Source organism: Mus musculus, chromosome 4 (assembly GCF_000001635.26).
Source record: "Mus musculus strain C57BL/6J chromosome 4, GRCm38.p6 C57BL/6J".
Lineage (NCBI taxonomy): Eukaryota > Metazoa > Chordata > Mammalia > Rodentia > Muridae > Mus > Mus musculus.
In genome coordinates this window covers 41949405-41972292 of record NC_000070.6, presented here as the reverse complement: position 1 = coordinate 41972292, position 22888 = coordinate 41949405, and the positions used below count along the sequence as shown (strand labels likewise).

At 45.7% G+C, this 22888-nt stretch overlaps 1 protein-coding gene across 4 annotated transcripts in view; it reads right to left on the bottom strand.

Moving 5' to 3' along the window:
* Positions 1-434: 434 nt before the first annotated feature.
* The window catches only part of Fam205a4 (family with sequence similarity 205, member A4), a 29564-nt gene continuing 7110 nt past the window's right edge, over positions 435-22888 (bottom strand). The window contains exons 1-4 of one of the 4 annotated variants that reach the window (XM_017320553.2): positions 15399-15609; positions 5399-5444; positions 4900-4960; positions 435-4253 (exon numbers count right to left, since the gene is read on the bottom strand). In XM_017320553.2, coding sequence (XP_017176042.1) covers positions 578-4253; positions 4900-4907 — 3684 coding nt within the window. In that variant the 5' untranslated portion in view covers positions 4908-4960; positions 5399-5444; positions 15399-15609 and the 3' untranslated portion in view covers positions 435-577. Of the gene's footprint in view, positions 4254-4899; positions 5079-5398; positions 5445-6029; positions 8513-15398; positions 15610-22888 lie in introns of those variants that run through there. The other 3 variants (XM_001481239.6, XM_006538397.1, NM_001357590.1) reach the window with 3 other exon arrangements.

The window sequence follows — 22888 nt, the reverse complement described above, 5'->3', positions numbered from 1 at the left end:
ATCTTCCTTCCAAGGAGGCATCTCTGGGTGCCACAGGGCTGAAGTACAAGAACCAGGCAAAGGGGCTGAACAAGCTTCCAAATGGGTCCGTAGGAAGATATTCCCAACAGCACTGGGGTGAACATGGAGATTCCACAACTCAGTTGTGGTTTGTCATATACACGGTGTGCATTTTCTTTTTAGCGACTTTGCTTTTGGCTATATCTCCCACTCTCTGTTCTTCCAGCATCCCTCTCTGCCTGCCTTCCACTTCCGGCCTCAAAAATATAAACTCAAAAGTATCCCTTGAAGAAAGCTGCGCCAATGGTACTTCTCTAAAAGGAGCCATGAGATTGGGGGCTAAAGTTCCTCTGCAGGATGGGGTTGGATGTTGTTGCTTCCTTCATCCCTTCCCTTAATAATCTACAGCAGAGACAAGAAAAGACAGACAACTCTTGGTTTACAGGTACAGAATATATTATGGGTGGCTCCTTAATCCACCTGTTCATTAGAGAAAATAACAATAATCGTTCTCTTTAAAGGATACAAAGGAGGGGGTCCATTAACAGAACAACATTTCTGATGTGAACCCTGGGACCTAGGGTGGGTTTCTCTGTTGATTGGCATAAGCCAACCTAGGACAGTGCCGAGGGCAATGGTAAGAGTGGCCTAGTACTGAGACAGAGCCAACTCGTCGAGGTCGAGGCCAGAACTTACTGTCTAGAATATAGGAAGGAGTTAGACAGGGGCCAACTACTGAAAACTGGGCCTTGGGCCCTCTGAAGTCCTCTGGCTTTGTTTTCTTGGTGGGGCTCTTGGCTTGAGGCAGACCCCTATCAATATTTTCTTTACTGGTTTTGGCCACCTTTCCAGGTGTAGAGACCGTGGATGGCTCCGTGTGTGCTTTGCTCTTCATCTTGAGTTTAATTGAATGAAAAAATAATTTCATTTTATTTTTCAAGCCAGCCTCTGGAAGGCGGCTGGGTCTCGTGTAGGGAGAGGCTGGCGTTGCATGCCCTGGTGGGACGTGACCTGGACCAGGTTGGCCCTGAGAAGGCTTTCTCTGAGTTGGTGAGCGTGGGAAAGGAAGGCCCTGGGAAGCCCGGGAGAGCATAGGCTGGGGGGCTTTAGCAGTCCTCGCAGGTTCTGGGACAATGGATTCCTTGCTTTGACTGTCTTCCATGTCCTGCTCAGAGTCTGTCTCCATGAAGACTTCTGGAGGTGGATCTGCGAACTGGAGCTCAGGGGACTCCTGGGGGCTGTGTGGACAGGCACCCTCAAGATGAAAGGTTTGGGCCTGTAGTGAGGAGCCCTGGAGTTGTCTGTGCAGGAGCCTCTTCTCCTGCTCTCCATCCTGGCGTGTCTTTAGACTGACCAGGGAAAATCCAAGACCTGCGTCCCCTTCTCCAAGGTCCCCCACGACCTTGGGTTTCCCTGGGATTTTTCTCTTGCCTGCCACTGTAGGGACATAGCCTGACTTACTCTTGCCTGGGCTTTGGGACTCAGTGCTAAAGGGTTCCCCTAGGTTCAGCATTTCCCCACCGGTCCCCATCTGAACATAGTGCACTTGGGCCTCCATCATATTCCTGTGGACTTGTGAGCCCTGCCGGGCAGATCTATGGGGCACTGCTCTGGAACTCGGTTGGTTTTGCTCCTGAAACACAACCTGCACTGCAGTAGCTGGCTGTTTAAGGCAGACCTTATCTGGATCTGGGGCTACAGGAACGTGACATAAGGTGGGCGGTCCCTGTAGCAGTGTGCTTTCCCGTGGACTCCCGAGAGGCTCCTGAACAGATTCACTCTCCAAGTCTGTTGCAGTTGGCTCTTGGAACACACTCTCTTTTAGAGAAATTCCCAACTTTATATCCAGAGCCTTCCTTTTCAGGTAGAAACTCACTCTCTCCATGATCTCTGTGTCTAATGAGTAGGGTCTATTCAGGAGAGGCTGTCTCTCTGGAGGCACCTTCTCTGTCCTTCCATGCCCCTGAGCTCCATGCTGGAACTCTTCTGCAATGTTTGCAGAAGTCTCCTTGTCATCTTGAGTACAGGGCTCAAGCCCACTCAGGCATAGGGCTTCAAGTGGAGACTTCTGAGATAGGGGCTTCTGTGGGCTTTTGACAGACCAGGGCATAGTTGTGATTACAGATTGGTCAACAGTTGGGGATGTTGCTTTAGTTGGGGCCATGCAGTAAAGGGCCTGCAGGCCTGACAGGAAGGCCAAATACTTATGTCTCAGAGTTGTCTCCAGTTTCTTAATGGTTTCCTCAGACAGGGCTTGGGGTCGCCTACAGTGTTCAATGAAAACACCTGAAAAGGCCTGAGCCTCCTGGTCAAGGTCCATTGGTTTCCAGGAAACAGCTTCTTGATGTAGGTCAGGGTTGTTTTCTGCCTGAAGCTCCAGGGGCTGACCTTGTGGAATGTTTGGGAATAAAGTCCCTGCTGCCAAATCCCCAGGAATTCTGCCTTTCCAGGCGCTTTGGACACAGGCCGGGACCTTGCCCTCCCGGATCTGTTCACATTTGGTATCATGGCTTTTCAACATTTCCTGTGCCTTGGCAAACAAGTGTGGCATGGGGGTTGTTCCTTTGCCCGCTGTGGGTAAGAACGTATCACCAGACCCATAGGCCTCTGGTTTCCCTGGCTGTGAGATGCTCACATTAGGTAGCCTACTGCCACCGCAGGGCAGGGACTGCAGGTCTGTTGAGGAGAGCAGCATATTTATGGAGCGCTGGATCCTCTGGGGCAGCCCCCAGCGAAGGTGAATCAGCCGCTTCTGCAGGTGGAATTCCAGCAGCCTGCGAGCGTGCTGAGGGATGAAGAAAAGCTCTCTGGTGAGAGCTGAGAAGGGTTTTCCTGGCCCGAAAAATTTTAAAGTCTCACGTGGCTTGGCTTTATTCCATGGCTTATGCTTATACTGCGTGTGGCTCTGCACACGTGGAGGTCTAGCGATGACAGCCGGCAGGCCCCACTGAAGCTGAAGCTGTCTTTGTAGAAGATGCCACTCCAAAGTTTTACATTCTGACAGAGTCAGAAATGGAACACCACCGATCTGAGCTCTTTGAGGCTCATCCAAAGACTCATTTGGAGAAGTTGAAGAAGGGGGCGGGGCTGCCTCAGGTAAGGGAATAGGTGGGGACACCTTCAAGAAATGAGGCTCTTTGTAGGGGGGTTTGAGTGTATTCTTGGAGACACCTTGAGTGCACAAGAAGGTGGACCCCAAGGATTCACTATGCATAGAAGGGAGACCGCAGAATAACTGAGTGAATTTCTTCTGAAGATTGCTCTGGGAGCCATCAACTTGTCCCTCAGGCGATAGACAGAGGTCATGTAAAAGTTCATAGTCAGGAGTGAGTAAGGGCTTTTCCACAGGGCTAGGGATTGGTTTGCAGGATAGTCTTTGTCCTTGGTCACCACTAGACCACTCAGAAACCCAAAAGGTCTGGATAGGTTGTCCATCCATATATGAGTACCAGGTCTCGGGCGAAATACCCTCAAACCTATGAACACAGTCTTGAGAGCTAGTATTCAGGATAAATGAAACTGGTTGGTTATGTTCTGGCGGGAGATACACTGGTGGGTTTGGCATGAATTGCTTTAGGGACTCCTCTACACGTCTGGGGAGCCCCCACCTTTGGAAATGCATCAGTTTTTTCACATGTATCTCCAAAAGCCTTAATACTTCCGGACTGAGGAATGGCTGCGGGGCATCGGTGACAATCGACACAGCCATAGGATGTGTGACAGTAAGCTGTGGGGTCAGGGTCTGAAAAGGAATCTGTGAGTTCAATGCCTCATGGTCTTGGAGCTGCTGGATATAGTTTAAATTGCTGTGCACTGTGTCTTCCTCATTCATTAAAACCACTGGCTCCTCAAGCCCTGGAGAAACCAGTGTCTCAGAGGCCATGGGCATGTCTGCCAGATGAAATTCCTGTCCTATCTGGAGGGGATCAGTCCAGCAAAGCAGGACACCATCTGCATTGGTAGACTCTGTTAACTCTTCTGTTAGCTGTGTGAGTGTTTGGTTTCCAGGCACCACTGGAGAGTTTGTGGAGTACCTGGAGTAAAAATCCTGATTCCATTCAAAAGACTCACTGGATATGGGCATCTCCAGGCAAGCGGCTCTCTGTGGCAGTCCCAACAAGGCAGGGGAGATCTGGCTTTTCTTACTCTGCAGCAACTGCCGAATCTCTAGAGTCGTAGCCTCACAGATTTGGCAGCTGGGATCTAAACACAGGAGCTGCCGCACATTTCCCTGCTTGGGGACCCAGCTTTGGCTTGGAAGAGAAAAATAAGACAACTATTAATGAAGGAACTTTGTCTGTCTTTTTGGAAGACTGTCTGGAGGTTTCTGGGCCCTTTTCTCCAGTCCCAAAGTTCTAATCCTACACTGTAGGAAATGAGGTCCTCACTCAAAGCATGGGGTGCTGCTGTATCCAGAAACTCTTGGGAATCTTTTGTGCTCTCCAGAAATGAAGTAGAGGGTAAGATGATGGGAAGATGGCATCCCAACAACTGCTCCCCCACTGAGGACAGACAGGAGGTAATTGCAGCAGGGTCCAGCCAAACCCAGGGCTCTGCCTTTGGAAGGGAGCAGCAGGAAGACCACATGACATGGTGACCTCTTTATGCTGAATTCCCTCTCTTGACAGGTTGGTGTCTGGGTGCAACCCTAGCAATGTCCTTTACAGAGCATGCGTGAGTCCGTTCTGAAATTCAGACCTGCTGAGACCCTAACATACAGATTGGGTGTGGGGTGGCTCTTCCCTGCTGAGATGTGACCCATCTCTGCCCTGGCAGCCCTCTCAGCTGGTGAACCTGCCTGCCTGTATTTGTCCTTCCCTCAGTTACTCCTTTCCTCACCCCTGGCCTGGATCAGACCAAGAAATCATCAGAGTTTAGATACAGAGGTCAAGAAGTCACCTTTTCATGATAGAGAGCAGCTCGCATGGCTTCTCATCTTCTTCTCGGGAAAGTCTCCTGGCTGAGGAATCAGGACACAGTGTTATATGGGATTCTACAGTAACAGGAAGCTGAGCTCCTAGACTTGGTGCTCTGTGCCTTGTCTGGGTAGAGCACCACCATTTACAACGCACTGTCCCCTGTAGGGATAATTAATAGTGTGCTTATTTTATTGATAAACCCATAGGTGAAATGAATCCCATAGGGTCATAAACTCAGTAAATGACAGTTAAGGACGCCTTAATTCCTCAATTCTTTCTTGTCAGGGGAGTAAGGCAGAGAATTTTTTTTAACATTCTTAATTTCTCATTTCCCATCAAGATCAGTCCTTTGTAAATGTCACCAGTTAGTGGCTCTGGAACCTCAGAAGTTAGAGCACTTGGCACTGGGCAAGGTCATAGAGAAGAGGAACTGTGGGAGCTCTCCCGGGGCGGGGAGTCAGGGGACATTGGAACTTTACCTCTTGACGCTGCATCTTTAGCCCTTTGCCTGACTTTTTGATGACGCTTAAAGAGAAAAATATTAGAATGTGAGGCTGGAACTTTCTTTTGTGTTCATATTGTGATAAATATCTTGCACTTTTCCTTTCCTTTCCTTATCTATGTGTATTTTTTACGCTCTCCTCCCCTGCCTTCTGCTAGGCTCTACTTTTTTTTTCCCTGACTTTCCCTTCTTCTCCATTTTTCTGGTTCTCTTTGAAACTAATCTGAACTCTATTTCCTATCCGTCTACTGAGTGATGTTTTACCAGAGTTTGCAGGCAAAAGAGTAGAAAGAATAGAACACATATAGGATGTGTTCTAATATAAAAAGCTTTCCAGGTATAAATGCTGTAACAAAATAAAATGGGAAATTCTCCTGTATTGGGAGATCTGAGATAATGCTAATCTTCTATTCAAAGCAATACAATGGTTTTTGGTTTACAACTCATAAACATTCTGGTAAGGAAAGGCCTCACAGGAGAAAGGTATTATATAAACACCCTTCAAAGTATCATATCCAAACTGTCAGATGGGGTAGTGAGGCCATAAGTGGAAGACGGATCTTGAAAGCGTCTCTACCAGCTCAGTATTGGTCACAGGGTTTCCCTACCCGACAGCAGCTTCTTCTATTTTCGCACTTCAATCCTTGGTAATTCTGACGCACTTGCCAGACAATTAGGACAATGATGAAGAAGCAGAAATAGACATACAAGGGACATTCAGTGTCCCACAGAAAGCACATAGTGCTCAGCATGGTCTGAACCTCATCAGCATGAGGAGACCAGCCATCCTACTCTTAGGACATTCAGAGTCCATGTGCCTAATAGCTCCCAGGGCCAAGCCTTGACATGTGCATGTCACAGAGAACAGAATCAGGCCACCAGACTGCATCACAAAGACCTCTATTCCATCAAGAAAGCTTGTGTGGTAATTCAGCCTACAGCAGAGGATAGAGACATGGTTATCTTTAAAGGTCATGAACCTTTGGTCATGAATGTCACATTCACAAGCAGGACCTGCTCTCCATTTTCCCTGTACCCACCCACCCCTCTCCACCAGCCCGTTGGCTTGGTTCTTTTCTTCACAGCTGTGTAGTTGTTCCTGGTGGTCAGAGTCTGGGCTTAGTGCTGCCAGGTTCATGACATCTTATTCACAGCATTGAAATGATCAGATACAGATTTGCAAAGTACAAAATTGTATCCAAAGCAAAGTGATAGTATAGAAGAGAAAGAAGGAATGTGGTTAAAATAGTGACCGTGGGCCACTGACTAAAGGTCCCCAAGGACTGTCTGGCATTTCCTTTTATGGAATTAAGAGAAGGAGGAATTTGGTTGCTAAAGGTTGCATAGGTGATTCTTTATCTAGACTGACAGAGTGTTATGTAACCTTGAAGGGCCCCAACTTGACAAGACAAACTCCATCTTGTAACCAGGCTTCCATTTTATTATACACTAGGCCCTATCCTCAGGTTCAACCCTAATTACTGAGAAAACCACAAACTGTTCCAGGAAGGAACCACCCTAAACATGGTTCACCAGCAGGAAAATACCTAATGTTCCAGACGTTATAGATAGATATAAATTCTTTAAGCCAACTGAAATAATTGTTAACCAATCATGTAACTGCCAAGCTGATAAGCCACTCACCCTGCTGCTGTAACTGAAATAAAAGGGCTGAACCTTAGATGCTTGGGGCCTTCTGTGCTACCTTGCTCATCAGAGGGGCCTGAGGGTCCAAGCTCGAGCTTGAATAAAGACTCTTTGTCTTTGCATACTAGAGTTCAACTCCTAGTGGTCTTTGGGGACCCTCGGATCTGGGCATAATAACCTCTTTCCTACGGTGCACGTTCTTTCCATAATGCACCTGATTTTTGATATGTGTACCCAATTATACATAGGCATAAGATGGCAAATAGGGGTTTACTCCCTAAAAGTTCACCCAGAGTACATACTTTCATCTTGTTACCCATGCACCCAAAATTAATTCAGGTTATATCAATCTTACTATCCTCTTACAAGATGTAGTTGAAACATCTTTGAATAGAAACTGTCCAAGTTCAATGGTTGTTAAGAGTGGAACAACTTATTCAATTCTTTTAAAATATTTTTTTAAGATTTATTTATTATTGTATCTAAGTACACTGCAGCTGTCTTCAGATGCACCAGAAGAGGGAGTCAGATCTCATTATGGGTGGTTGTGAGCCACCATGTGGTTGCTGGGATTTGAACTCAGAACCTTCGGAAGAGCAGTCGGTGCTCTTAACCACTGAGCCATCTCTCCAGCCCTCAATTCTTTAGAGATGGCTGTGTGCATAGCTCAATACAAATGGGGGTCCTAGGTTCCTTACAGATTGCATAGGCATATTGTTTGGAGTGTGGTATGTGTGCATAGCCCAAGCCAAGCAGAGTCCTAGATTGCTAAGCAATTCTTATGTTTGCCTATAAAAGGAATTACATATTCAAGCTAGCCTGTACAAAAGACATACAATCCTTGTATTTTATTAACAAGCTGTGAGCCTAGATTGGGCAGGTTTGGAGTTATTCTAACTTACATCCCAGCCATATGTCCCTTGTTATTTGCCATTTCTCCTGGCCATGTGCTCGTGGTCCATCCACTCTCATGGTGGCCTCCTCTTCTCTGTGTGTCCTTTCTTCTCCGTTTTCTCCCTACCTGTGACCCCAAGCCAGGTAGCTGAAAACGCACCTACCTCTATCTACTGCCCAATCACAGGTTTTAGCCTTTTATTAATCAATTAACTTGGGAAGCAAGGTTACATAGCATCATTTTGTGTTCATGAAGATCTCCTCACACCTGAGGTTCTCCTCACCAAAGGCAACCAGATCTTGGGGGTCAGTATTTAGCATTTGAATAGATAACAGTGCCAGATCAGTTCCCTACATTTCCCTCTTTTGTATGAATAAAAAGACTACTTTTCTTACAACAATAAAGTGTGTATAGTAAGAACAATTATGAAATCTATGGTGTAATAATTAACATTCATAATGTCCACTCCTTTTGTATTTGGAGAAAGTGTTCTATTATTTAGCCTATATTGGTGAGTTTAGAGTTCTGTATTTAAATCATTTTCTCATTACCATCTGTAGTGGCTATTTCTGGTTGTCAACTTGACAATATTTGGAATGAACTACTATCCGGAATTGGAAGGCTCACCAGTGACCCTTATCTGGAGGCTTGGAGATCCTTATCTGGATCTTGGTTTGAAGATCTTGAGCCATAGTGGCTATGGATTCCAGAAGATTGAATCTCCGTGTTTAAGGAACACACCTTTAATCTGGGCTACGCCTTTCATCTGGGATTAAAGGTGTGGCGGAACACACCTTTAATCTGGGCTACACCTTCTGCTGGAGACAATATAAGGACATTGGAAGAAGGGAGTCTAGCTCTTGCTCTTGCTCCTTCGCCTGCTTGCTGCGTGAGACTGAGTAACTGCTAGATCCTTGGACTTCCATTCACAGCTGCGACTGAACAATTGTTGGGAATTGAGCTGCCGACTGTAAGTCATCAATAAATTCCTTTATTATCTAGAGACTATCCATAAGTTCTGTGACTCTAGAGAACCCTGACTAATACAGAAGTTGGTACCAGGAGTGGTTCTAGAGTAACAGAAGTACAAGGATGAATCTTTTAAAATACTGGAATTGGCTTGTTGATCCACCAGCACTTTCAACTATTGAAACCTCTCCAGATTCTCTCCCTCCTGGGAGCTCAGAATTTTGAAGACCCATGGTTGAAACTATATTCCGAACTTAAAGAAGCTAATGCCCTTGATTTTCTTAATGAATTAGGTGATTCAGTGCACAAAGCTTTCTACAAGATGGGGAAAAAATCGGAAAATGATTTTACTGGCTGGCTGCTCTTAGTATCTGTGGAAAAAATGATGAATGAAAGGAAGGTGTTGTGTGATAAAATCGAAAGGCTCCAGACACAAGTAAACGATCTAAAAGTTGCTAAGTGTGTCCTTGAAGAAAATCTTCTCTCTTGTAGCAATAGAGCTCAAGTTGCAGAAAATCAAACGGAAACTCTCATTGTAAGGTTGGCTGAACTACAGCGAAAATTCAAGTCTCAGCCTCAGAGTGTGTCGACAGTTAAAGTAAGGGCTCTAATTGGCAAAGAATGGGATCCTATAACATGGGACGGGGATGTGTGGGAAGACCATGTTGAAGCTGAGAATTTTGAATCTTCAGATTCTCAAGGGTTTGCCCCACCTGAGGAAGTAGTACCCTCAGCCCCACCCCTTGAAATAATGCCTTCCCCACATGAGGAAATTAATTTTGCAGAGTCTGATAAACCAGCAATGACTTTCACTACTGATGTTTCTCAAGGCCCACCAATAGTTTCTTCTAGACCTGTAACCAGACTCAAAGCAAAACAGGCTCCTAGAGGGGAGGTAGAAAGTGTAGTCCATGAGGAAATTTGCTACACTACTAAGGAGCTTAATGAGTTTGCTAATTCATTCAAGCAGAAACCTGGTGAATATGTGTGGGAATGGATTTTAAGGGTGTGGGATAAGGGTGGAAGGAACATAAGACTAGAGCAGGCTGAGTTTATTGACATGGGTCCTCTGAGTAGAGATTCTAGGTTTAATACGGAAGCTCGCATAGTTAAAAAAGGTGTCAAAAGTTTGTTTGAATGGTTGGCTGAGGTGTTTATCAAAAGATGGCCTACTGGAAATGACTTGGAGATGCCTGATATTCCGTGGCTTAGTGTTGATGAAGGGATTTTAAGACTTCGGGAAATTGCAATGCTAGAGTGGATATATTGTGTAAAGCATAATTGTCCACAATGGGAAGGTCCAGAAGATATGCCTTTCACTAGCTCTATAAGACGCAAATTGGTGAGAGGGGCACCAGCACATTTGAAGGGTTTTGTTCTTTCCCTTTTCCTTGTGCCAGATCTTAGCATTGGAGATGCTTCTGCTCAATTAGATGAATTAAATTCACTGGGTTTAGTTGGATTCCGAGGTAACAAGGGCCAGGTGGCAGCATTGAATCGCCGGAGACAAGGTGATCCTAGTTATTATAATGGACAGCGTAGACAAAAGAATGTTTATAACATACCCAGTAATGGTCAGCACAGGAGAGGTGAAATTTATAATGGCATGACTAGGTTGGACCTTTGGTACTGGCTAACCAATCATGGTGTTTCCAGGAATGAAATACATAGGAAGCCTACTGCATATTTGTTTGATCTGTATAAGCAGAAAAATTCTCAAACAAATGAAAGAAAGGCTACATTAGATGGTGGTAAACAGCTAAATGAAAGAAAGGCTACATTAGATCGTGGTAAACAGCAATCTCGGCCAGTGAATCAATTTCCAGACTTGAGACAGTTTGCAGATCCAGAACCCCTTGAATGAAGGGGTGGCCAGGTTCCGCTGAGGAAGGATCTTGATAAGACACCCAAAGGTTTTGCTGTTACCCTTTCTCCAGTTCTTCCCCAGAGGGACCTACAGCCTTTTACAAGAGTAACTGTACACTGGGGAAAAGGAAATAATCAGACTTTTCGGGGTCTGCTGGATACTGGTTCTGAGTTGACACTGATCCCAGGGGATCCCAAGAAACATTGTGGCCCTCCAGTTAAAGTAGGGGCTTATGGAGGGCAGGTGATTAATGGAGTTTTGACTGATGTCCGACTCACAGTAGGTCCAGTAGGTCCCCGGACACATCCTGTGGTAATTTCCCCAGTTCCAGAATGTATAATTGAGATAGATATACTCAGAAATTGGCAGAATTCTCATATTGGTTCCCTGAACTGTAAAGTGAGGGCTATTATGGTTGGAAAGGCCAAATGGAAGCCTTTAGAGTTGCCTCTGCCAAAGAAAATAGTGAATCAAAAACAGTATCGTATTCCTGGAGGCATTGCAGAAATTACTGCCACTATCAAGGACTTGAAAGATGCAGGGGTGGTGGTTCCCACCACATCTCCATTTAACTCTCCTATCTGGCCAGTGCAGAAAACAGATGGATCATGGAGAATGACAGTTGATTATCGAAAACTAAATCAGGTAGTAACTCCAATTGCAGCTACTGTACCAGATGTAGTTTCGTTACTTGAGCAAATTAACACATCTCCTGGCACCTGGTATGCGGCTATTGATCTGGCAAATGCCTTCTTCTCAGTACCTGTCCATAAGGACCACCAGAAGCAATTTGCTTTCAGTTGGCAAGGCCAACAGTATACTTTCACAGTTTTGCCTCAAGGATATATTAACTCTCCTGCCCTGTGTCATAATTTAGTTAGAAGGGATCTTGATCGTTTGGATCTTCCACAAAATATCACATTGGTGCACTATATTGATGACATTATGCTGATTGGACCAAGTGAGCAGGAAGTAGCAACCACTTTGGACTCATTGGTAACACATATGAGTATCAGAGGATGGGAAATAAATCCAACCAAAATTCAGGGACCATCTACCTCAGTGAAATTCTTAGGAGTCCAGTGGTGTGGGGCATGCAGAGATATTCCTTCTAAGGTGAAAGATAAGTTATTGCACCTGGCCCCTCCTACAACCAAGAAAGAAGCACAACGTTTAGTGGGCCTATTTGGATTCTGGAGACAACACATCCCTCACTTGGGTGTGTTACTTAGGCCTATTTACCAAGTGACTCGGAAAGCTGCTAGCTTTGTGTGGGGCCTGGAACAGGAGAAGGCCCTTCAACAGGTCCAGGCTGCTGTGCAGGCTGCTCTACCACTTGGACCATATGACCCAGCAGACCCAATGGTACTTGAGGTGTCTGTGGCTGATAGAGATGCTGTTTGGAGCCTCTGGCAGGCCCCTGTAGGTGAATCACAGAAAAGACCTTTGGGATTTTGGAGCAAAGCTCTACCATCATCTGCAGACAACTATTCTCCCTTTGAAAAACAGCTCTTGGCCTGCTATTGGGCCTTAGTGGAAACTGAACGTTTGACAATAGGACACCAAGTTACTATGCGACCTGAACTACCCATCATGAGCTGGGTACTATCAGACCCTGCAAGTCATAAAGTGGGACGCGCACAGCAGCAGTCTATTATCAAATGGAAGTGGTATATACGTGATCGGGCCAGAGCAGGTCCTGAAGGCACAAGCAAGTTACATGAAGAAGTTGCTCAAATGCCTATGGTTTCTACTCCTGTTACAATGCCATCTGCTGCCAAGCATGCGCCTATAGCCTCATGGGGTGTTCCCTATGATCAACTGACCGAAGAGGAGAAGACTAGAGCCTGGTTTACTGATGGCTCTGCACGTTATGCAGGCACCACCCAGAAGTGGACAGCTGCAGCATTACAACCCCTTTCTGGGACAACCTTGAAAGACACAGGTGAAGGGAAATCTTCACAGTGGGCAGAACTTCGGGCAGTACACATGGTATTACAGTTTGTTTGCAAGAAGAAATGGCCAGATGTACGATTATTCACTGACTCATGGGCTGTAGCCAATGGATTGGCTGGATGGTCAGGCACTTGGAAAGATCACAATTGGAAAATTGGTGAGAAAGACATCTGGGGAAGAAGTATGTGGATAGATCTCTCCAAATGGGCAAAGGATGTGAAGATATTTGTGTCCCATGTAAATGCTCACCAAAAGGTGACTTCAGCCGAGGAGGAGTTCAATAATCAAGTGGATAAGATGACCCGTTCTGTGGACAATCAGCCTCTCTCCCCAGCCATCCCTGTCATTGCTCAATGGGCACATGAACAAAGTGGCCATGGTGGTCGAGATGGAGGTTATGCTTGGGCTCAGCAACACGGGCTTCCACTCACCAAAGCTGACCTGGCTACAGCTGCTGCTGATTGCCAGATCTGCCAACAGCAGAAACCAACACTGAGCCCCAGATATGGCACCATTCCTCGAGGTGACCAGCCAGCAACCTGGTGGCAGGTTGACTACGTTGGACCACTTCCTTCATGGAAAGGACAGCGTTTTGTTCTTACTGGAGTAGATACTTATTCTGGTTATGGATTTGCCTTTCCTGCACGTAATGCCTCTGCTAAAACCACCATTCACGGACTGACAGAATGCCTTATCTATCGTCATGGTATTCCACACAGTATTGCTTCTGACCAAGGAACTCATTTCACAGCCAGAGAAGTACGACAGTGGGCCCACGATCATGGAATTCACTGGTCTTACCACGTTCCCCACCATCCTGAAGCAGCTGGTCTGATAGAAAGATGGAATGGCCTTTTGAAGACGCAGTTACAGCGCCAATTAGGTGGTAACAGCTTGGAAGGCTGGGGTAGAGTTCTTCAGAAGGCAGTATATGCTTTGAATCAGCGCTCGATATATGGTACAGTTTCACCCATAGCCAGGATTCATGGGTCCAGGAATCAAGGGGTGGAAAAGGGAATAGTTCCACTTACTATCACTCCTAGTGACCCTCTAGGAAAATTTTTGCTTCCTGTCCCCATAACTCTAGGTTCTGCTGGCCTAGAAGTTTTGGCTCCAGAGAGGGGAGTGCTCCTACCAGGAGCTACAACAAACATTCCATTGAACTGGAAGCTCAGACTTCCCCCTGGTCATTTTGGGCTTCTAATGCCCTTAAACCAACAGGCTAAAAAAGGAATAACAGTGTTAGGAGGGGTGATAGATCCAGATTACCATGGGGAAATTGGATTACCTCTTCACAATGGTGGTAAGCAAGATTATGTCTGGAGTGTAGGAGATCCCTTAGGGCGTCTCTTAGTACTACCATGTCCTGTGATTAAAGTCAATGGGAAACTACAACAGCCTAATCCAAGCAGGATGACAAAGGACACAGACCCATCAGGAATGAAGGTATGGGTCAATCCTCCAGGAAAAGAGCCAAGACCTGCTGAGGTGCTGGCTGAAGGTGAAGGAAATACAGAATGGGTAGTAGAGGAAGGTAGTTATAAATACCAATTAAGGCCACGTAACCAGTTGCAGAAACGAGGATTATAAAGTAATATGAATGCCATTGTCAATTTACTAATGCGTTTGCGATTGTACGAGGAATAGTTATATCATGTTAGGCCTATTTACAACCTTGTTATTGTTTCATGTGAACATGAGATATTATTTGTGTCAAGTTGACAAGGGGTGGATTGTAGTGGCAATTTCTGGTTGTCAACTTGACAATATTTGGAATGAACTACTATCCGGAATTGGAAGGCTCACCAGTGACCCTTATCTGGAGGCTTGGAGATCCTTATCTGGATCTTGGTTTGAAGATCTTGAGCCATAGTGGCTATGGATTCCAGAAGATTGAATCTCCGTGTTTAAGGAACACACCTTTAATCTGGGCTACGCCTTTCATCTGGGATTAAAGGTGTGGCGGAACACACCTTTAATCTGGGCTACACCTTCTGCTGGAGACAATATAAGGACATTGGAAGAAGGGAGTCTAGCTCTTGCTCTTGCTCCTTCGCCTGCTTGCTGCGTGAGACTGAGTAACTGCTAGATCCTTGGACTTCCATTCACAGCTGCGACTGAACAATTGTTGGGAATTGAGCTGCCGACTGTAAGTCATCAATAAATTCCTTTATTATCTAGAGACTATCCATAAGTTCTGTGACTCTAGAGAACCCTGACTAATACACCATCTTAGGCATTAAATTCTCTAACTTTCATAACTTGCAATTATCAACCTTAAAACATCCATTTATAACTTAAACCTTCAAGTCCTCCAACTTACATAACTTTCATTTGCCATCCTTAAAAACCTCTTTAGACCCTAAAGTATATTTTTTAGATCCTTTATAACTTAAGTTTAATTGTAAGACTATAACTCTCTGGCCTTCATCCCCATTAGAGATGTGAGAAGGGGTAAATATTACCTGAATTTGTAGGAAATGCAGGCAAGCAGCTTTCAAGGTTAAGAAATGGCTGAGAAATGGCTGCCTGGACAGTTCCCCAGAATTGTCTCCATAATGTTGGAGCATCCATCTTCATCCTTCTGGCCCAGTATATCTGACAGACATTTTGTGAAGCAGGAATTATAAAGGACTTGCTTACCCTCTCTTGGCAGAGCTTGGCAGATGTCCCTGAGCCTGTTTGTCCTTTCTGAACAGCATTATGTCTGTAGTTGAATTATGGGCAACTCTCTGCCCTGTGGCAGCTTGCCACATTGAGGCAAACTCCGGTTGGAGATTCTTGATGCTCATCATCTTCTTTGAAATAGAATGGGGTACTGCCAGAAGCTGACATGCCTTTATGTCAAGAAGGTCTTAAATAAAAAAATAAAAAAAAACAAACAACAACAACAAACAAACTTTAAATGCCCTATTCTATGAGTATCTGAGAGTTTTGAAGACTATCCATCTATTTATAGCATACCTGAGCAAGCAAACATTGCTTGTTTATAGGTATAAATTATCTGTGCAACCTAGGGTGTATATTTCTGTGATAATCTAGACTAGCATCTGGCATGATACTAGTAACTATTAACTTGTATTTCTTAACCATCCCTAACAGCCCAGGGGGCAACCAGATCTTAGGGGCTGATATTTAGCATTTGAATACATAGCAATACCAGATCAGCCCCCTACACTTGCCTACTTATAAGTTACTCATCCTCAGAAAACTAAATACTTTGGCATACCAGGTACATTGTCAGGAAGAGTGACTGGGACAGAGAAACTTCTACCTTCCTTACCTGGAAATGTGTCTGACAAGTACACAGAGGTTCAGGGAGAGAACATATTTAAGGATCAGAAATGAAAAGCCTTGATATTCACTAAAGGGGTTAATCAGACATCAGAAATACAAAAAGGGCAGGTGTGGAAGGGAAAACCAAGGTGGCAGGTTTGTTTGTTTGTTTTGTTTTTTTAATTAAGTAAGCTTTTATTGGAACTTACATTGTGGTACAAAAATGCATTCCAGCTAAAAGAAAGTATGACACCACAACCTCATCCCACCCAGATTAATCACACTGACGACCACCCAGTTTCCATTTCTTCCCTAGGTTTTGTTCTACACAGATCTGTGCACATCATCAACATTAGAGTTCTTAACTTTAAGTGAAGAAAGGGACCAAGAATCAAACCCCAAGCCAATAACATGTTATCAGATCTACTAGGCTACATACTGTTCAATCCCGTGTAAGCACTGGCTCCTCGGGAAGTCAGTTATCAGCGCCTGTACTCATTACAGAATTGGACCAATGGAAAGATTCCTCAGTAAGACATTTGGTCAACAGCATGTTTAAACCAAAAGTCCAGCAGTGTTCCAACCACAAAGACAGCAGTGTCTTTAAATTGCACAATAAGAGCAAGGAGGGGAAGCCTCCAGTTTGAGTGGGAAGAGATTATAAGCACTGCTGTCCATGGAGGCTCACCAACTCGGCTTGTTGTGGAACTCTGTCCAAGGCTTTGTGTATCTGCAGCTCTTTCTATCCATATTTCACCATCCAGCCTGCTCAGGGCAATGATGCCTGCACAGAGGAGCACTTCCAGCCCGAATCATAAAAACAAACAAACAAACAAAAACAGTAGCTAGTTGTGGTTAGATATTCTTGTAGCTTTATTTGATGTGCATTTATTGATGTGCAGCTAAGGCATGGGGCAAGTGTTTTGCAGCTCATTTCTAGAAACAGTCATTCTTGTCCTCGTCCCATTAATCTGCATTTGTGCTAATTGCTTGATCCCTGTGGATACTGTGATGTTTCTGTAACACTCAGGAATTCTGGAAATCCTTTAGACTATCTTGCCCAGTGAGAATGGCCTCATAAAACCTTTGTATCCCAAAACTGTGAAGAGTCTATTTCATAGTTTCCTCAGCATTCAGTCTTCACCCTACTAGTCTGATGAACACTCATGCCCACCCTGAGTAGTGTGTTAGGCATCTTCCCATCATTGAGAGAAAATACATGAGCACAAAGGGGAAAAAAGATTCATTTGGACCCATGATTTCAGGCATTTCAGTCCTCAGTCCCTTGGCCATGTCGTTCTGGATCTATGATGAAGCAGGTAATAGTGGGTATGGGAGCCGGTGGCAAGAAAAGCTGCCCTCACCTCAAGAAATCCAGAAGGAAAACAGTGAGGGAGCAGAAAGAGCCAAGGACAGAGCTACACCTCCCAAACACATCCCAAGGAGCCAATCGCTTGAGTAGATTCTACCTTCTAAATAAACAATCTTTATACATTCATTTATTCATTGTGAAGTTGCACTTGTACCATGTGGTGGTCAGAGGACAACTTTCAAGAGTTGGTCCTCTCTTTCTGCCATGTGGGTTTCAGGGACGGAACATAGGGAGATCTGGCCCTGCCCTTGCCGATTGTAAAATTGGGTAAATGGGTCAGTGCTGGAGAGCTTGAGCTTGCCCTGGTGCTGTGCGTGTGGGCGAGCTGGGACTAATCACTGATGTGTGAATTAGTCTTGTCTTTAAAACTATATTGTCAATTGTCTTGAGAGCAGGAAGATAGTATTTCTCAAATGTATACACTTGTGCTATGGTTTGAATCTGAAAAGACTCCCAAAAGCTCATGTTGAAGTCTTGATCTTCAATGTGGCTATCTTCCAAGGTGGGCTTTGGTGAAGAGAGTGAATTCTGAGGACTCTCAATGGAATATTCCATTGATGGGTTCATAGTTTAATGGGATATTGAGAGGTAATAGAAACTTAAGAGGTAGGGGTGGGTGGGAGGGATCAGTGGATAAAGGTACTTGCCACTGAGTCTGGTGACCTATCAGATAGCCTGCAGTTGCCCTGTGTCCTGGAGATCTTGCAGCTTTGAATAGGCAGGACCAGCTCCTTCAGTGCCCCAGCAGTTCGTAGATAGGGTAGATGTTGGGGTGGGCCAACTCAAAGTCCTGATCTGGGTCTGGGTGGTAGCTGAGCTGGTCAGCCTGGGTCTCAGACAGGTGGGTGGGAGTGTGGCCAGTTCTCCTGCCCATGCTGCTGTTAATGTGAACTCTATGTTTAGTTTGTAGAACTATTTGTGAACTATTTGTGAGCTTAGAGACTGAAATGCCAGGCTGATAGACTAGCGAGCCTCAGAAATGGACCTGTCTCTGCCTTTCCAGTGCAGAGATTACACGAGTGCCACCATGCCCAGCTTTAAAAATACTTTTATCTTTGAGAATTTCATACTTATACACAAATATGGCACCCACCTTTCTTTACCCCCTCCAGCAAGCTCCCCTCCTAAACGTCATGTCTCTTTTTTTAACTTTATTGATCCCTTGTGAATGCACCCCAATCCTCTCCTCTCCCCATCTCTTTGTATCTTCCCTCCACTCTTATAACCTCCCCCTAAAATAAAATAAAAATAAAGAATAAAAGAACAAAAAAAAACCCAAAAATAAAAAACAAATACAAACCTAAAAACTCTCATTGTGGAAGCTGTAGTGTGTCACAGTGTGTCCCACAGTATACTCTTTTAGACCACATGTCTGTACTTGGAAATGTTCATTGCTGTGTTACTAGTCTGGTTTGAGGCCTCTGGTTCCTGCTACACCATCCATACTGGATCCTTACCAGGACTCCTCGGAAACCCTGTTGTTGCCCTGAGTCATGGAAGTCCTGCAGTTTTGGATCTGCAGGACCGTCTCCTTTAATGCTCCAGCAGTTCATAGATGGAGCAGATGTTGGGGTGGGCCAACTCAACACCCTGGATCTGGGCCTGGGTGGTAGCTGAGCTGATCAGCCCTCAAACTCTCCCACACTCACAGCACCAGGACAGGTCTCCAGCGCTGGGCCACCAGTTCACCCAGTGCTGCAGCCAGCAAGGGACATGAGGGCCATCTCTCCCTCACCTGCACCACCCCACAGCAAGTGAGTAGGAGGCCAGCTCACCCACACTCCTAACATCGTGGCCAACTCTAGTGATGTCACCCAGGTGACGAACAGGGCCTGCTCTCAGGAGTACTATAGCTGGCAAGGGGCAGGGACAGCAATCCTGCTCTCCTAACCTGCCACAGGGCTCACCTGAGTCCCCTCAACCCCCAACTGGGCCATCTCTGCACAGTCCTTGCACATCAACATGGTTCCAGGCAGCAGACCAGACCAGGGACATCCACGTGGCCTTTGGTCATAATGTGAGCCACAGACATAGACACAGGCCCCTGCTGCTGCCTGATCACAGACCCAGACATGGCCCTCAGTGACGGCTCGGGCTGGGGCTTCACCGAGCCTCACTCCATTCTCCTATCTCTCCACCACAGACTTTCACGTTGTAGTAGCTCCAGCGGCAAGCGAGCCATGTGATGGGTGGGCCTCTGGGTGTCTTCGGTCCACCCACATGCTCAGAATGATTCTCTCTCCCCAGCAGCTGCCAACAACTAACAGCTCCTCAGCGAGGGGTGGGGCCTGGAGATCATCTACCCGCATCCACACCAGAGTGTTGGCTGACTTGATCTTGTATAGGTCTTGTGGGGGCAGCCATAGCTGCCATGAGTGAGACGGACACAGCCCAGAAGCCAACATTTCACGATGTTCCTCCCATCCTGCATTCCTTCCCTCTCCTGAGCCTTGGTGGTAGTGGTTGTGGGGGGAATTAATATGATATTCCGCTTAGGTTGGAGCAAGTAGTCTCCCTCCTTACTCTTTTACCAGCGATACATCTCAGCTTTGACTTATTTCCACTCCAAAAAGAAGCTTCTATGGCCAAGGCAAAGAATAGCCCACATCTATAGGTGTAAGCATAAATATTTAGGAAACAAATTTGACAGCATGAATATTTAGCAAAATAACAATAGCTGGTTCTACTCTAGGGACTATGACTCCCATAGACATGAGCTAGGATTACAGCCTCAGACACAAAAGTCCCTCCACAGGGATAATCAAAAAAACATTGTAAAAATGCATGAAATTCTCAAAGATGTAGTTATTTAAAATGTTACAACTTTTTTTTTTTAAATCTGTTTTCCTAAGGATTCTGGTAAGCTGGGCATGGTGACACATGCCTGTAATCCCAGTCTGAGGCAGAAGAATATTGAGTTCAAAGCCAGCCTAAGCTACATAGTGAGACCCTGACTCAAGAAACAAAGATGCTCACAACTCCCTAAAACTCCAGTCACAGGGAATCCAACATCCTCTTCTGGCCTCTGTGTACCAGACACATACATGGTGCAGACAGACATGCAGCCAAAACATGCATACACACAAAAATAAAGGGAGTTTCAAAGTTAAAAGAACAAAAACAGCCAGAAACAAACATAGGCACTAGAAATGCTCATTATTGTAGCTTGAAATGACCCCCCCTCCCCCCGTAGACTCATGTCTATTGCTCTCCAACTGGTGGACTGCTTGAGAACACTATGGAACCTTTAGGAAGTTCCTAAAGACATCCAGAACCTTGCTGGAGGATGTAGGTGACTGGGGGTGGTCTTTGCTGTTTTATAACCTGGCCCTGCTTCCTTTGCTCCCTCTGGGTTTCATGTGTGGGAATGAAATGTGATCAGCCAGCCTCCCGATGCCAGGCCTATCTTACACTCCTGCCGCCACCATGCCTCTCCTGTTGTGCTGGGCTGTATCCCCTCTGGGAATGTAAGCCCAAATAAACCCATTTCCTCCTCCTCCTCCTCCTCCTCCTCCTCCTCCTCCTCCTCCTCCTCCTCCTCCTCCTCCTTCTCCTCCTCCTCCTTCTCCTCCCCCTTCTCCTTCTTCTTCTGGTGTTTTATCTCAGCAACAGAAAAGTAACTAATGTGATCATGTTGCCAAATTGCATTGTAAATATAAATGTTAAAACCCATAGACCTGAGCTCTCTCGACCTTGATCAAAGCAGCTGCTTTTTGCAGAAGACACAAGTCAAAGTGGAGGTGCACAACTGGTCACAGTGCTGAAGAGACCGGACGCTCAGAACTAAACGGAACATCTGTATTCACACCCCAGCACCAGGGCTCAGGAGCTTTGCAGAAGAAGAGATGGAAGGAATATAACCTGGAGAATGGGCGAGGTGAGGTGAAGTCCTGTCTTCTGGACATGGCATGGCTCACAGTGATGAGCGCCACCTGCACAAGATCAAGCCGGCCTGGCATAGATAGGGTTGATGATCTCCAGGCCCCACCCCTCACTGAGGAGCTATTGGCTGTTAATAGCTGCAGGGGAAGGGAAGTTCATTAGTTTTTGAGGCTGTGGCCATTGTTAGGTTTCTCACACTCTATAGGATGCCCACACTCATGTGCATATAGGCGGCACTAACTGGACTTAGTGGGCTACCAAAAAAAAAAAAAAAAAAAAAAAAGACATGAAGTTAGAAGAGGACATACTAGCATGTGCCCTCCCCCCAGTCTTGAGCAGGCTGGCTCAGACTTGGTTTGCCACAGTTGCTAGCCCATCTAGGGTGGAGTCTTCCGACCTAGGTAAAGTCTATTGTCCTGCCACATTTGCGGTTTCCTCCAAGATGCCACTACCTGCTGAAAGCAGGGATCCTGACAAAGCAGCGAGATCCTGGTGTGGTGGGGGATGGGTCCCCCCACCCCCTTTATAAGCTCTGACTCACAAGTAAACATTGGCCTTGATCAGAGAACTTTGTCTTGGCTTGTTATTTCTCTCACTGTCTTTCCCATCCAACCCCAGCTTTCCTTTCAGGAACCCAGTAACCCGTAGCTGCTGGCGACTACACTGGGGGGTGGGGATAAAGGAGGAGTTAGAGGGAAAATTGAAAATGAGTATTGTCATATTTCATGTGTGAAATTCTCAAGAATGAAGAAAAACTATACCCAAAAACTTAGAGATTATAAAAGAAAGAAAATCGTAGCGTGTATAACACGACTAGGAATGTCTGATTAGTGGGAGTGGCCCAGAGTAGGTGGTATTAATAATGCATGAGCCTCAGCTGCCATTCAGACCAATCAGGACGATAGCATCAGAGTCCATTGGACATGGTGCTTGCACACCTGTGATCCCAGCACGGCCATCATGAACTAGAGACCAGCATACATAGCAAGACCTTTTCTTAAAACAGAACAAAAACAAACAAACAAACAAACAAACAAAAACATCAATGTGACTCAGCCTGCATGCCATCTTGGTAGAGTCCTGGGCAAAGGTTACATGAAAGGAGCCTGAACAGGACCTGTGCAGCCCTTGTGCTAAAACACGTGACGCCTTCTCCAGAGAAGTGTGTGTGGATGACGTCCTCCAGCCTATCTGTGTGAAGACATTGCTGTATGTGCCTTCAGCAGTGTATGATGATTTACACTGGGGGTCCCTCTGACCCAGCATTCAGCAGTGAGCTTCTCTAGAGGCTCAGCCAAGTAGGGCTCCTCCTCTACAAAAGAAAGCCTTGCTGGCGGCCTACTCACCAGCTACTCCAAGGTCTTCTGGAATTCTCCCTTCACCATTTCAGCCACTTGGAAATTCTCACTCTTGGGAGCAGCTCCCTTCCTCCCCTCTGCCAGCGCAAGGTGACTGTCACCAGATTTCCCAGGTGGGTTTCCACCTCCTTCCCCTCCCCCTTCGCCTCTGCCATAATCCATGCCATTTACTCCCTATCTTGCTAGAACAATCCTTGTAAAAATGTTTAAATCAATAGTCGGTGACCTTAACAAAGAAAAGTGAA